Below are 14,901 nucleotides of genomic sequence, written 5' to 3'. Positions count from 1 at the left end.
TCTTCAGCACAGTGTGAATTAACACACAGTAAAGATGTTTAATATTTCTTAGTAACTAAGCAACAAAAGGGAACTGTCCATTTTAGAATACTGTGTGTGTGTGTGTGTGTGCGCATGCGTGTGTGCATGTGTGTTTGAGGGTTGGAGACCAAGAATGAAAGGTAGAAAGAGAATATGAGAGAATGTAAGACAAAGAGAACGTGCAAGTCTTTGGGTCACGTTAAGTTGCACATCGCTGTGCTTTATACATTGTTTAATTGTAGTCCAAATAGCTTTTATATAATAAAGGCAGCATTCAGCCAAAGACACAAACTCACCTTGATTTACACAAATAGAGCCATGTCTGTTCCAGAATGATCCAGACAGTTCTCTGTGATCCTGTCATTCTGGACACAAAGGGAGCGCTCTGGAGAGTGATATGAACTTGGTCTGTCTCATTTTAGCTTTATCGTTACCGGCTTGCCTCTGTGGTGAGGCGGCTTGCGTCGGGCGGGGAGAGGGGACCGGAGCGGGGAGAGGGGGCCGGAGAGGGGACCGGAGCGAGGAGAGGGGGCCGAAGCGGGGAGAGGGGGCTGGAGCGGGGAGAGGGGGCCGGAGAGGGGAGAGGGGACCGGAGTGGGGAGAGGGGGCTGGAGCGGGGAGAGGGGGCCGGAGTGGGGAGAGGGGGCCGGAGCGGGGAGAGGGGACCGGAGTGGGGAGAGGGGGTCGGAGCGGGGACCGGAGAGGGGAGAGGGGACCGGAGTGGGGAGAGGGGGCCGGAGCGGGGACCGGAGTGGGGAGAGGGGGCCGGAGCGGGGAGAGGGGACCGGAGTGGGGAGAGGGGACCGGAGCGGGGAGAGGGGGCCGGAGCGGGGACCGGAGTGGGGAGAGGGGGCCGGAGTGGGGAGAGGGGGCCGGAGCGGGGAGAGGGGGCCGGAGTGGGGAGAGGGGGCCGGAGCGGGGAGAGGGGGCCGGAGTGGGGAGAGGGGACCGGAGCGGGGAGAGGGGGCCGGAGTGGGGAGAGGGGGCCGGAGCGGGGAGAGGGGGCCGGAGCGGGGACCGGAGAGGGGGTCAGGCGGGGAGAGCGGTCTCCGCGTCAGGCGAAGCGCTTCGCTGTTAAAGGAGCCGATCGCTCCAGGATCGCTCTCTGCTTGCAAGGCTCGCCTACGCCACTGCATGGCCTCCTCGCGGTGTTTCACTCTCGCATAATCACACGCCTACGCAGCAGAGCAGGTCCCCTGCCTGCCTGCCTGCTTGCCTGTCTGTCTGTCTGTCTGCCTGCCTGCCTGCTTCTCTGCCTGCCTGCTTCCCTGCTTCCCTGCCTGCCCGCCTGCCTCCCTGCTTCCCTGCCTACCTCCCTGCCTCCCTGCTCCTGCTCCTGCTCCATGTTCCAGTCTTTTAAAATGTGATATATGCTTTTTCAGCCTGACTGCTGCAGATGTAATTTTTAAAGGTCACTTTCCTGGAATGAAATATACCTGTAATGTCATTTCAATCTTGGCCACATTATGAATGGATGTTTTCTGATTCTGTCATTCTGGAGTTCTTTGGGTGATCCATTTAACGCAGCCTATTGTTTTACTCAGTGCGAAGTGAATGGGGTCATACGAGTGGCTGTAACAATACACAACTTTGACATTTCCGTTGATTTGAAACCTGGGAAGACAATGTGATCTGCAATCCTGTAAAGCAATGGTGTTATTTGATATCCATCTCAGCCATAGATGTGTGCTCTTTTTATTTATTTTTGTTAAGAAATAATAATAAATTAATCAATCATGTGCAGTTTAGTGAAATTACATTTTTAATTTCTTTATTGATAATAAATCATAAATAGTATGAACGAGAAGTTATTTCAAAGGATTCATTTATTGTTTACTCCCAGAAGACCTGTGATGTCACAGTGCATTACTGTACTGGAGAGCATTGCTATGTTTGATTGACAGCTGATGACATACAGGCAGAGTGAGTACTAAGACTCCTTAGAGACAGACAGAGCACTGAGACTCTATAGAGACAGTGAGCGCACTGAGACTCTATAGAGACAGAGTGAGCACTGAGACTCTATAGAGACAGTGAACACGGAGACTCTATAGACACAGTGAGCGCACTGAGACTCCATAGAGACAGGGTGAGCACTAAGCTCCTTAAAGACATAGTGAGCACTGAGACTCCTTAGAGCCAGAGTGAGCACTGAGACTCCATAGAGACAGAGTGAGCACTGAGACTCCATAGAGACAGAGTGAGCACTGAGACTCCATAGAGACAGAGTGAGCACTGAGACTCCATAGAGACAGTGAGCACGGAGACTCTATAGACACAGTGAGCGAACTGAGACTCCATAGAGACAGAGTGAGCACTGAGACTCCATAGAGACAAAGTGAGCACTGAGACTATAGAGACAGAGTGAGCACTGAGACTCTATAGAGATAGTGAGCACTGAGACTCCATAGAGACAGAGTGAGCACTGAGACTCCATAGAGACAGAGTGAGCACTGAGACTCCATAGAGACAGAGTGAGCACTGAGACTCTATAGAGATAGTGAGCACTGAGACTCCATAGAGACAGAGTGAGCACAGAGACTCCATAGAGGCAGAGTGAGCACTGAGACTCCATAGAGACAGAGTGAGCACTGAGACTCCATAGAGACAGAGTGAGCACTGAGACTCTATAGAGATAGTGAGCACTGAGGCTCTATAGAGACAGAGTGAGCATTGTCTCTGTCTGTCTTTCTCTCTTTCTTTCTCTGTCTCTCTCACACATCTCCCCCTTTTCTCTCCTTCCCCCACTCTTTTCCTCTCTATCTCCTCCCAGTCCCTCTCCTTCTCTCTTCCCACCTTCTCTCTCTCTCCCTCTTTTTCTCTCACCCATTGGCTGCAGAATTATTTAAGCACATATAAGCCATGATTTCACCATCTTGTTATCATAGCAGACAAAGAAATTAAATATTGATTCTCCTGGAGGGAGAAGGTAGCTGTGTGCTGGCACAGCCCCTCTCTCAGCCCCTCTCTCAGCCCCTCTCTCAGCCCCTCTCACAGCCCCTCTCTCAGCCCCTCTCACAGCCCCTCTCACAGCCCCTCTCTCAGCCCCTCTCTCAGCCCCTCTCACAGCCCCTCTCTCAGCCCCTCTCTCAGCCCCTCTCTCAGCCCCTCTCTTCCCTGGCTCGGATTTCACTGCTCCATTTTCTGCTTATGAATATTGAATTCAATTTTAAATACATTAAATATGACTCCTGCTGTTTGCAATGGCTTCTAATGCCTTATGTATACATACAATTAGACACACGATGAGGCCTTGGAATCAAATGGGAAGTAAAACAAAAAAATCCCTTTAATAAAAGCTGAGAATTTGCACATTTAAGCACTCGGGAATTGCTTGAGTACAAATGTTCAATTGAGTACAACTGAGTACAGAGCCGAATCAAGAAATAAAGAAAAAAAAAAAAAGAATGTCTTTGTCCCAAACATTGTGGAGCTCACTGTAGATGTGGTTTGTGTGTCTGAGCGAGAGAGATGAAGAGGAAGTGAGCTGCACAGAAGAGCTGTGTGCTGCGTACGTAGGGCAGGACGGACGCTACGTCGTTCCGGTGCTAATCTGAGCCGTCCTGTTGCCTCCTTCCTGTGAGAGCAGCAGAGTTGAGCTGAACGTACCGCAAACTCACTGCTTCATGGGGGTCGTTTTCTCCCTCTTGTCCAAGTCTACAGCTGTTGTGAGGCACATTAGACACCGGCCTGGATGCTAGCACACACAAGGTTCCGTCTATTTTTTATTTTATATGATTTTTAAGTACTTTGGCATTATCGGTTAGACTCTCAGACTTTTCACTTTTATTATTAGTATGAAAATAGTGTAAGAGTGCTTTTGCCCTATGTGGGAACTGTCCTACGCATGAACTGCAGAAGAACAGATGAGTGCAGAGAAGAGAGGGTTTTAAAAAGCTGAAGTTTATTTTAGCGACGGCAGTGTTTTTCCATCAGGTCTGACGCTTGGCAGAGGACATGACGAACATCATAGGCCTAGAAAATCAAGAAAAAACTAAATCTGTTTTCCCATTTCCTGCACGAGGCTGAAAAGGCACAGTATTTTATCCATAATTCATAATTCATAATTAATTTCCTTTCCCACTATTTTCAAGTTCAGCCCCTTTCTTGTGTGTTTTTCTAATCTTACTTCTTTTTATTTAGATTGCATGTATTTTTAATGCAATCAATATTTGCAGGTTTTATAATTGTCATTGTGCTTTCTGGGGCAATGCCCATTGAAACTGATTTTTTTTTTTTACTTATTCATCAGAATATTCAACTGTAAATTAGCATTGAGAGTAAAGGTAAGCAATTCAACACCTAAACAAAAAAAAGGAAAATTCAATTATAGCCTGAATAAATTGAGATTATTTTCCATTAAAATTAATTACTTTGAATGGAAAGGTGGTTTAAACAGCATGGTTTCATAGTGTAAGGTCTCTAATCATAATTGACTTGAGATATTGTAAGTGGAAATGTAGAAATATGCTCTCCTTGCAGCGCAAATCCGTGTGAGTTTAGATAGAGAGGCACAGAAAGAGGGAGTAATGGAGTCAGAATGTTTAATTCATCAGGCAGCACATATTTCTTCCTCTTGTGAAGCTGTGTCCATTAACAGGGATTATCAATATATGACTGTTTCCTGATGGATGTAAATGTAAATCTTTTGTTGTTTTATAGTATACTGTATATTTTTATAGTGTGTAACTCAGCCTAAATATTTAAAATGACAGGAACCCCAGTTTTCAGCACTCAAAGCAGTGAAGCCATTTTGAATATTACTCAGGTTTGTGAGTTCAGTCTCTTGTTTTTTTTGTAGCTGCACAGAATGCAGGTTCTAACTCCGGCATCATCCTCCAGTCTGCAATGTTTTTAATTCATTTGACATTTTTTATTGATTATTCCTGCTGGGCTTTTCTCCCTAACTTATTTGAAATTGGTTTTGTTTAAACAGATACACACACAAACACAAACCCTGCAGTGAAGAATGGTTGCCCAAATTCCATTGCTTAGTGTTACAGTAAAACTATTAATGTGGCACTGATACATTCTTTTTGACATTTCAACTTTTAAAAAAATCTTTTTCAGCTGAACTACCGACCAGGCCATTGTAACAGAGTTTACACATGTTAGATTGCAAACCTTGTTCCCACAGTATTGCAGTGACACAGTTTGGGAAATGGAAGCTAACTCCACAAGTTTTCTGAATACAGGGGCATTATTAAGAGAGAGTAATCAAGGAGGGTCCACTGTACATCTAATTGTGATATTTTGAAGGGTGTTGCTGGGTACTGTAGTTCAAGCGGAAGGTGTACTGTGCCTCTCACTGCTGTATATGGAAGAGTGTCGCTGGGTACTGTAGTTCAAGCGGAAGGTGTACTGTGCCTCTCACTGCTGTGTATGGAAGGGTGTTGATGGGTACTGTAGTTCAAGCGGGAGGTGTACTGTGCCTCTCACTGCAGTATATGGAAGGGTATTGGTGGGTACTGTAGTTCACAGACAATACACAAACATATGTGGGTCAAAAGGGGGAACAGTTTAAAACAGTCTGCTCATTGGCACATTATTCCCCATAAAGAAAGGACCATATTTTGTCACCATCCTGCCTTTTTCTGTCTGTATTTTTTTTTAAACATTTTTGGCTGCGCCTTCTGCTTATTGCTGTTGTGTATGAGTTCTTTAGTTCTGATTCGTTCAGTCAGGGGGGCAGTGATGGAGTTCCTCTGTGTGGAGTACACCAGGGCCTCTCGTGTCCTGCAGTGATCTGCGTTCAGCGAAAATCAGCCCGCCCTTACAGGGAAGAGAGGCTCGTATAAAGTGTCACGTGTCCCTCCGTGTGCTCTGTACAACTGAATTAGCAGCACAACGAGCCAACAAATCCACACCCATGTTTCTCTGCTTCGGCCTTTGATTGGTTGCTTTTATGAAAGCAGAAATTAAATTAGAGGTATCTTACTTTCAAACCGTTAATATGGCTAAACTGGTTGTGAAAAGCTTTTAAAATCTTACACAAAAAGGAGCGTTTCAGGGAAAGGTAATCTCAGTGACGATATGGCACAGGTTATGGCTGTCAAATGATTTGTTAAAATGTTTCAAGTTTATTTCTTTGATGGGTAATTGTCATTGTACTGGCAGTACAGTTATATTACAGCACAGTGAGGCAGATAAATTAACAGAAGAGAATTTTCCCCTCTTTAATGATAAGAATGTCATGTTAATACAGCTAATTAGGCTGATAATGTGCTCGTAATTCAAATACAGATCAATACATCAGCAGTGTAATGTTAATCACTGCCCTCACAGCTGCATGTATGTGCTGATATTCATGCACTCTAATTGACCATTAAGTAAACTACAATTCTGCATTGAGAAATATGGCATTTTCTGGTGATTTTTTTCTTCTGTTCCATCCCATATCTTTCAAGAACAGAGTTGCCACTATCGGTCGATGATGACCCACAATGCATGTTCAAAAGCAGACGATTAAAAAGAGTGCAGTTCTTTGTGTCAGATGTGTTTGAATGAAGTAGCTGGTGATGCTACTGTTTGCACAGCATGAAGAGGTAAATCATTAATGTTTTAATACAGCCATGTCAAACGCAACTAAAAGCCATCTTGAGGCGAAAACAGGAACCTGTCATTGTAGTCTTTGAACTGGTATGAAAGGGAATACAACAGAATCATTAACAAGGAAGTATCCCCAGGGGTCTTACTGCAGAGATGATTTTAAAAACAATATGAGCATAGCTGTACCTCACCATCAGTTAGATGGGCTCACTTTGGTCTTCCATGGTCTAGGCACACACAGCAAACTGTGAGTACAGTAATCAGTTTTAAATAATACATGCAAGTGGTTGAAAGAATTGGAAGAAAAAGTGTAGACTGTGAGAAAGAATCGGTGTAGATTGTGAGAGAGAATCCGTGTAGATTGTGCCAACAGATGTGTAGGTATTGTAATCAGTGCTACGGAGAGAACAGACCCTGTTCTCCTCATTTATACTGTATTTTCACTGTTACCCTTGAGGATGGCATTTTTCAAAGCTACTCTCTTCTCACAAATTCTCTCTGCTAGGGGTGGGAATGCAGAGGGGTAGTAACATGCTTCTGAATTTTTAAAAAGAAAAATATATTTTTTTCTCCTCTGTCTGTTTTTGCTTTACGCTTTAAAACATTTATTAGACTTGTGCTGTTAAATTAGCCAGGTCAGCAGTTCCAGGAGATCACAAACTGCCAGTCTGTGCTCCTTTGGTCTGTCTCTTTTCACCGCAGAGGATTGTGGGTAAGTGCAGGATGTATTCATGCATAGCTCCAGACATATTTAGGATTGAGTCTCTCAATCCTCCCAACACTTCCTTCCTTATTTATTTATTTTATTTTAAATTAGTTTGTTTTAATTTTTCAGATTCGGGCATATTTAACATATTTTAATATGGGAATGTTTCAGTCATGTGTCCTGTTTGAATAGACCACTTTATAAAAAAGAAAAGAAGAGTAAATTTTTTAAGTGCGCCTTCTGTTCATGAAAGCCTCTGCAGTGCATTGTGGTTGTCGCAGCCTTTCTGGGAATCCGAACTGACTGCTGTGGCAGCTTTTTAAAAGGGGAAAAATGTTCATTTGGACTCTTGTTGTGCTTAGGGGTGTGTGTGTGTGTGGGGGGGGGGGGGGGGGGGGGGGGGTGGTGCTTTGGAGGCTGAAACGCACCCCTAAAACTACCCTGCAGGTAATGAAGAGCAGGCTGGATTACCCCATATCTGCGAGCTCATTAAAAATTAAACTACGCACAGAGGATGAAGCTGGTAATGTTGGAGAGCTGAAGATCATTAGAGTTTAGCTGGACGCCAGGTCTGTCCGCAGCGTTTATTGAGAGCGAGAGAAGTTCTGCCACAGGCGTGTCAGCTCTTATCCGCTCCAGAGTCCTGCAGTCAGACACACCGCGTCGGTCCAACCAGAGTCAGAGTCCTGCAGTCAGACACACCGCGTCGGTCCAAATAAACATTCTGTGCAAATCTGAGTGAAAGGCTGCTGGCCATATTGGAGCTTTGTTTGAAAGGACCCAAAAACACGGGCTGCTTTGTTTTTAGTCTCCCAGCTCCTCCTCAGCAGGACGGGGAGTGAGTGTATCAAACGTTCAGGACCTGCGGGTATCACTTTGAGAAAGAACAACCTGAAGCATTTTTTTAAATTATTACAACCATTGAAAAAACATCCCTGCTGGATTAATATGACTCCTGCACTGCCTGTATATGTGACATTTATGAGTCACAGTAGAAGCCCGGGGCATCATGGGAACAGCGTTCTGAGAAACATGTCCAGGAGAGGTTCGCTTGGCTTCCAGTTTAATTCACACTCCCTGGTGTGATTTCTGCTTCAGTCCTGGTTCATTAGCCGTTATTTTTAACATCAGTTCAGTGGTCAACTGTATATAAGTAACAGACCGCAGTGCCCTGTGAGACACACAATGGCTTCAATTAAATATATCACACAGCTTGCCATTATTGTTTTTGTTCTCCTGCCTGACTGTGTGTTTCCCCCCTTCTGATATTTCAGAAGCTGTCCCTGAACTGCACGCGGGACGGAGGGGGCGGAGCCTGCTCCGGCGCGAACGTCAGCTCTGTTCAGCCCCCCGGGGATGTGCGCTTCTTCGCCGACCGCCTGGCCGTCCCCACGCTGGAGTTCGCGCTGGCGGAAACCGCAGCCGGAGAGGTAATAAGATTTCCCTGGGGGGGGGGGCGGGGGGGGCGGGGGGGGAGCCTGACCCAGCCGGACGGCCTGTCCTGTTGAGGTGCAGGTCTGGGGGGCGGTTACAGCCATGAGTGATGATTGGACACTCCAAACTAGGTGAGAAAGGGAGAAAAAAAAACATTTTTTTTTTTTTTTTAAATTCTTTCTGAGGTTTTTTTTTTTTTTTTCTAATGAAAAATGCTGCACTTGCAGGTGGCATTCTGCTCCAGTATGCTTCTCTGTGTTGTGCGGGTGACATTTTAATTTTGGTTTGTATTGTACGAGTGAAATGCCGAAATTAATTTAATACAGGTCGGTCCTGAGCCGAGGCCACCAGCTAACGCTGAGCCTGAAGGACACGGCTCTCACAGACTCACACTAATAAAACGCCCTGTGTAACTGCGAGAGAAAGCTGCTTTATACACATAATGAATGTCCTCTCATTTGCATCACACATAACAGTACTACTGAGAGAAATGCATTGCGCAAACAGTACTGGCACTTCTGATGTAAAATGAATGCTTTTGCATTAGAAAACAAAGGTGGAGGTCAATTACAATTAAATTCAAATTCCATTCATAAATATATACATTATCTTAATGTTTCGTGAGGAGTTTTAAATTAATTGACTGAGTTTCATTAGATTTTATGAATTGAGATGGATTTGACCCAAGCCTTGATAAAGAGGGCATATTTTACAAGATCATTAAGTACAACAAGTTATTCAGACGGGCTGCATTGTGTTATGCAGACAGAGAGAGAGAGAGAGAGCCAGAGAGAGAGAGCCAGAGAGACAGAGAGAGAGAATCAGGACTGTGGGCCAGTGTGCAGTTTGTCACTAAGCTCTTTCACCAGACTCCGGTCCTCTTTCTCGTAAGGTATCTGTAAAATCCGCTCTCAGCAGATAAATCTGCAGCTTGATTCTGATTGTCAGTTTGCTTTACCGTACGATAAGATGTGCTACAGGTGTACTTATGATATTATGGGTATTAAACTACGCTGAAGGAAATGTGAAATCACTCTGTCCTCCTCCTCATTGTAAACGCACTTGAAAGACGCTGTCCTCCTCGACCTGATCGCGTTGCGCTCTTCATCTTCATCCTTCGTCTCTGTCTCTTGTCAGGAAGTGCTGCACTTGTTTAATGATGCATTAACATATTCTCTTACATCTGTGCAGTAAGAAAGGAAGATCACTGCAGTTCACGGGCTGACGTGTGTCCTCGAATCACCCCGCGTTTTAATCTTCAGAAGCTGAAATGTTTCTCGGTCAGTTTGTGTTGGAGAGGGAGCTAAACGGTCGAAAGTGAAATATGAAACGACAGGTTTTCACCGCAGAGTTTTCACCTGTAAAGGTGTGAAAATGTGTTTATCGCGGCTTCTCTTCAGCTCTCTGGCCTGCGTGCACAGCCTCTCACAGTTAAAGGGGGGTCGGATAGCATGCCCTGCTTTTCTGTTCCGAAAACAGGGAGCTCAAAAAACATAGATAGACCATAGCTACCTTCGCTTAGGAGCTTTTGTGGAGGAGTGGGATGTTCCGGGCCCGTCCCATATGAGACCGGGTTGCAGAGAGACTTTTTGTGGGAATCTAAGCGCATTTCTCACACGCTAGTCGGAGGGCTGTTCAGTGAGCAGGTGTGAGCTGAGGTTTCCCTGTAAGCACCTCCACCTGTCACAGGAAAGAGAACAGAGAAAGCACTGAGACAAGATACCTTTCACCAGCACTGCACACGCGTGCCTCCCTGGCCTTTTTTAAAGGAAAATGAGAGGGGAATTTTAAAAGGACCAGTTTTTCAGTAGTCAAATTTTAAAGGACTGCAGGTTTAGCAGTAGAGAAATATAAAAGGGCTGTGTGTTTTTCAGTAGTGAAATTTAAAATGGCTGTAGGTTTAGCAGTTGTGAAACTTAAAATGGCTGTAGGTTTATCAGCAGTGAAATTTAAAAGGGCTGTATGTTTTTTCAGTAGCGAAATTTAAAATAGCTGTAGGTTTATCAGTAGTGAAATTTAAAAGGGCTGTGTGTTTTTTCAGTACTGAAATTGAAAAAAGCTGTAGGTTTATCAATAGTGAAATTTAAAATGTCTGTAGGTTTATCAGTAGTGAAATTTAAAAGGGCTGTGTGTTTATTGGTGGTGAAACAGGCAGGCGGGCCCCACATGCTGCGTGCTGATGCCGTTATAAAGCGCTGCTTTAGCAGGGCGCTTTGACCTGGCGAGCCGGTTTAATTATGTGGAAAGGATGGATGAAGTTCGGGAGACAGGTACGGGCGTCTCGGGCCCGCCAGCGTGGCGGGAGGGCGGCGCATGCAGCGGCTGCCGATGATGAAGTAAGGACAGCCTCTAACGAGGTCGCCGCCGTCTGCTCTGCCGCGGGGAGGCGTGGGACGACGCTGCGCTCGCGCGCCGAGAGACACGGCTTCCGCACGGATAAAACCGAGCCGACGTGACGGCCGCATCGCAGTTATGATAATCATATAAATATAATATTAGCGGGTGCTCTGATACGAGCCGCTCATCGCGCGAGAGAGCGTGCGTTTATTCATCCGCGCTGCGTCAGGAGAGCAGCAGCGCTGAGAGCGCTCTCAGGTCAGGGAGACGCTCAGTGTCACGCGCTCATGTAGAAATCCTGGCGCAGCTTAGCCGTAGAGAAAACGCAGAAAGCAGCATCACCGTCTCTGCAGCTTTTTGGGGGCGCTGTCCTTAAAAGATCACGTGCGCTTCTGTGGTGTGTGCAGCCCTGGAAGACCTGTGACATATTCCTCCAGCACATAAAAAAAAAAAACAACTGGACAGGCGTTTGGTACGAAGAGACTCACTTTATTAAATGAAGGAGACCACTGCTCGGTTATTCACAACACTCGTTACCATGGTGACTGCACCTCCCTTATAACTATCATTACAATGATGGGCCCATGGTCTTGTATCATTATTTTGCGTGATTCGTTTCCTCTGTACAGAAAAGCTTGGCTAGTTGAAGGCATTAGCACTGACGGGGCGCCCCCCCTTCTCTCCCGCGGTCCGTCAGCGTCGCCACGGTGTCCGAGTTGCCTCATAATGACGTGTCAATCAGACAGCCGCGCGCGCTAACGTGCTAACGTGCTAGGTTTCTGCGGCGGGTTCTCAGCCGTACCTGCCACCTCTCTTCTGTTGACACGTGAAAATTAACATGTTTTTCCTCTGCGCTTGATGCTGGCTCATCCATCAGCCCCCCCACTCCCCCCCACCCCCCACCTGCACCGCCGCCTGTCGTCTCCCGCAGACACCTGTCCACCTCAGCGGCTCGGTTGTAAAATATCTCAGAACGCTTTGGGGGGGCTGGTGTCATGTTCAATGTCTGAACAAATCTGTTTCATAAGGGGGTGTCCTGGGGGGTGGAGCTTCTGCATAGTCAGTCCTGCCCTGTCCTTCCTGTATGAGCGTTCTGAGGAAACAATGCCTTCTACACCTCCCCACAAAATAGCCAAGACTGGAACCAAAACGAGTGTCCGAGCAGAAGATGTGGTTTATTATCTGGCAGTTTAATACCTGTCTTTATTTTCATTTAATTTAAGCTTTCCTTTAAGTTCATATCTTTGAAAAGCACATGTCAGAGGAAAGAGGCAGCGGTACTTAAACCTTTTATAAATCAAATTCTGGCATAACGTGCTTTTTTGTTGTTGTTTAATACTATTTGTGCGGCGTGTGGTTTTGAAGGGGAAGCGGGGGAAATGTGTTTTTGTTGGACGCACAGCAGTCTTCGTGAAGGCCAGCTGAGAGCTTTCCTAGGATTTCTCGCTGAAGCATTCTGGGTGCACTTTAAAATGGGCCCAATCTTCCACACGCATAATGCTGTTAGTTGAAAATATAACACTAGACTGAGAGCTCTTTCTGTGTTTATTGAATTTCTCCTCATTCAAACTACTCTGGATCTGGGGTTGCACAAGCTTGTCAGAAAAAATAATGTGGATTTGTTGTTATTTGATAAACTCGCCATTACAAATCAAGACAAAAGGCTGATCTTTTTCCCCTTGCCCAGTGTCGATGGTTCCACGGTCACACATGGCCTTCAGTTCTTATGTTAGATGTTTATTGCAGTAAGTCTGTGGCCATGGAGAAATTTAACATTAATTTCAGCCGGGCCTGTTTGTGCGTCTGTCCTGTCTCCCCCAGACATGCCTGGCTACGCGTTTGCAGACTGATCCGGGTGTGAAAGGAGCGCTTTGCTGGCATTCAGCACATCAGCCTGAATTAGAGACGCCGAGCTGAAGCCGGGTTCCGCTCGCGGTGTCGCACGCGGTGGCGGTGTCGCCAGGGGCAGCAGTGCGGTGTGGAGCGTGGCTGTGGGACGCCTGTGAGCCCAAGCCCCCGACTTTAAAACAGCACCCCCACTGCAGGGCTTTTCTTCACCTTCAGAAAACCCAAGCCCAGTAGTGAAGCTCGGTAGTGAAGCTCAGTAGTAAAGCTCGGTAGTGAAGCTCAGTAATGAAGCTCGGTAATGAAGCCCGGTAGTGAAGCTCAGTAGTGAAGCTTGGTAGTGAAGCTCGGTAGTGAAGCCCGGTAGTGAAGCCCAGTAGTGAAGCTCAGTAGTGAAGCTCAGTAATGAAGCTCAGTAGTGAAACTCAGTAGAGAAGCTCGGTAGTGAAGCCCGGTAGTGAAGCTCGGTAGTGAAGCTCGGTAGTGAAGCTCAGTAGTGAAGCTCGGTAGAGAAGCTCGGTAGTGAAGCTCGGTAGAGAAGCTCGGTAGAGAAGCTCGGTAGTGAAGCCCGGTAGTGAAGCTCGGTAGTGAAGCTCGGTAGTGAAGCTCAGTAATGAAGCCCGGTAGTGAAGCTCGGTAGTGAAGCTCGGTAGAGAAGTTTGGTAGTGAAGCCCGGTAGTGAAGCTTGGTAGTGAAGCTCAGTAGTAAAGCTCGGTAGTGAAGCTTGGTAGTGAACCTCGGTAGTGAAGCTCAGTAGTGAAGCCCGGTAGTGAAGCTCAGTAGAGAAGTTCGGTAGTGAAGCTCGGTAGTGAAGCCCGGTAGTGAAGCTCGGTAGTGAGGCTCGGTAGTGAAGCTCGGTAGTGAAGCTCAGTAGTGAAGCTCGGTAGTGAAGCTCAGTAATAAAGCTCAGTAGTGAAGCTTGAAGCGAGCCTCAGCGGTTTTAACCTCAGCAGAATCCCTCTCTAATGACCGGGTCTGACTTTCCAGCAAACCTCGCCGCTGCTAATTTGGGAAAGCGCACCGCTGCCCTGCAACGCTGGGCTTTATGGTGTTCCTGCCTTTAATAATGCATTAACCACAGCGGCCTGGACCCGGCACATCCCTGCACATCCAGAACATATGCTAGCGCGGCGCGCATTAGCATTCACGCGGCTCTGCGCGTTTATTCTGATTAATTTCCGGGCCGGTTAGCCGCAGCGGCGTTAGCTCGCGGGAGACGGATCTGCTCTGCATTCTGAGCGCGGCGGCGGCGGCGGCTCTCCTCACGGCTGAGCGGAATACCCCTCCGGCCTTTGCGCCCGCGCATGTGTGTTTTTCATTAATTACATTGCGGGCGTCTCATTAATTACACTCCGCGTAATGAAACCCATATGCCCCTTTATTTCTGGGTTTCATTCCGCACATCCCATGGATAAAAAAAAATAAATAAAAAAACTTGTTTGGGATGAACTGTGATTTGCAGATTTGCAAACATGGTGGCTTGTGTCCATAAATACCCATAAAGCACAGCAACACGCTGCTAATTGGACGTGGCAGTTTTAGGGAGCGGTTCCAGATACCGTGCTCAGGGTGCGGTGAATTTTGTCTCGCCAGATGGTCTTGTTATTCTGACTTGGGTTCAGTTCCGTCCTCTTCCAGGGTCAGAATGAATTATAAGATCATAGATATGAGCCCACTCGTTTTTCTCCATTTTGGCTCTTGTGTGGTGACTCATGGGGTCTCCATTTTGGCTCTTGTGTGGCGACTCGCAGGGTCTCCATTTTGGCTCTTGTGTGGCGACTCGCGGGGTCTCCATTGTGGCTCTTGTGTGGCGACTCGCAGGGTCTCCATTTTGGCTCTTGTGTGGCGACTTGCGGGGTCTCTCCCACGGATCTGCGGCCTTGTTAGTGTAGGCCAGGCCGGCCTCCCCGAGTGGAGTGCGATTCCTCCAGCATGTGTGCGGTCTCTGGCCGGAGAGCGGTGATGGTGTGTGAAAGTGATGTAATTAGCAGCTGGATTGGGGGGGTACA

At 46.8% G+C, this 14,901-nt stretch overlaps 1 protein-coding gene across 1 annotated transcript in view; it reads left to right on the top strand.

The window, feature by feature from the left end:
* Positions 1-14,901, top strand: part of LOC118225400 (inactive N-acetylated-alpha-linked acidic dipeptidase-like protein 2) — a 330,235-nt gene that overhangs the window by 253,811 nt on the left and 61,523 nt on the right. The window contains exon 12 of the mRNA XM_035413736.1: positions 8,551-8,706. Within this exon, the coding sequence (XP_035269627.1) occupies positions 8,551-8,706 (156 nt within the window). The remainder of the gene's footprint in view (positions 1-8,550; positions 8,707-14,901) is intronic.

Source organism: Anguilla anguilla, chromosome 4, assembly GCF_013347855.1.
Source record: "Anguilla anguilla isolate fAngAng1 chromosome 4, fAngAng1.pri, whole genome shotgun sequence".
Classification (NCBI taxonomy): Eukaryota; Metazoa; Chordata; class Actinopteri; order Anguilliformes; family Anguillidae; genus Anguilla; species Anguilla anguilla.
The sequence above is the reverse complement of the archived record's forward strand: the minus strand, read 5'-3'. Positions and strand labels throughout refer to the sequence as shown.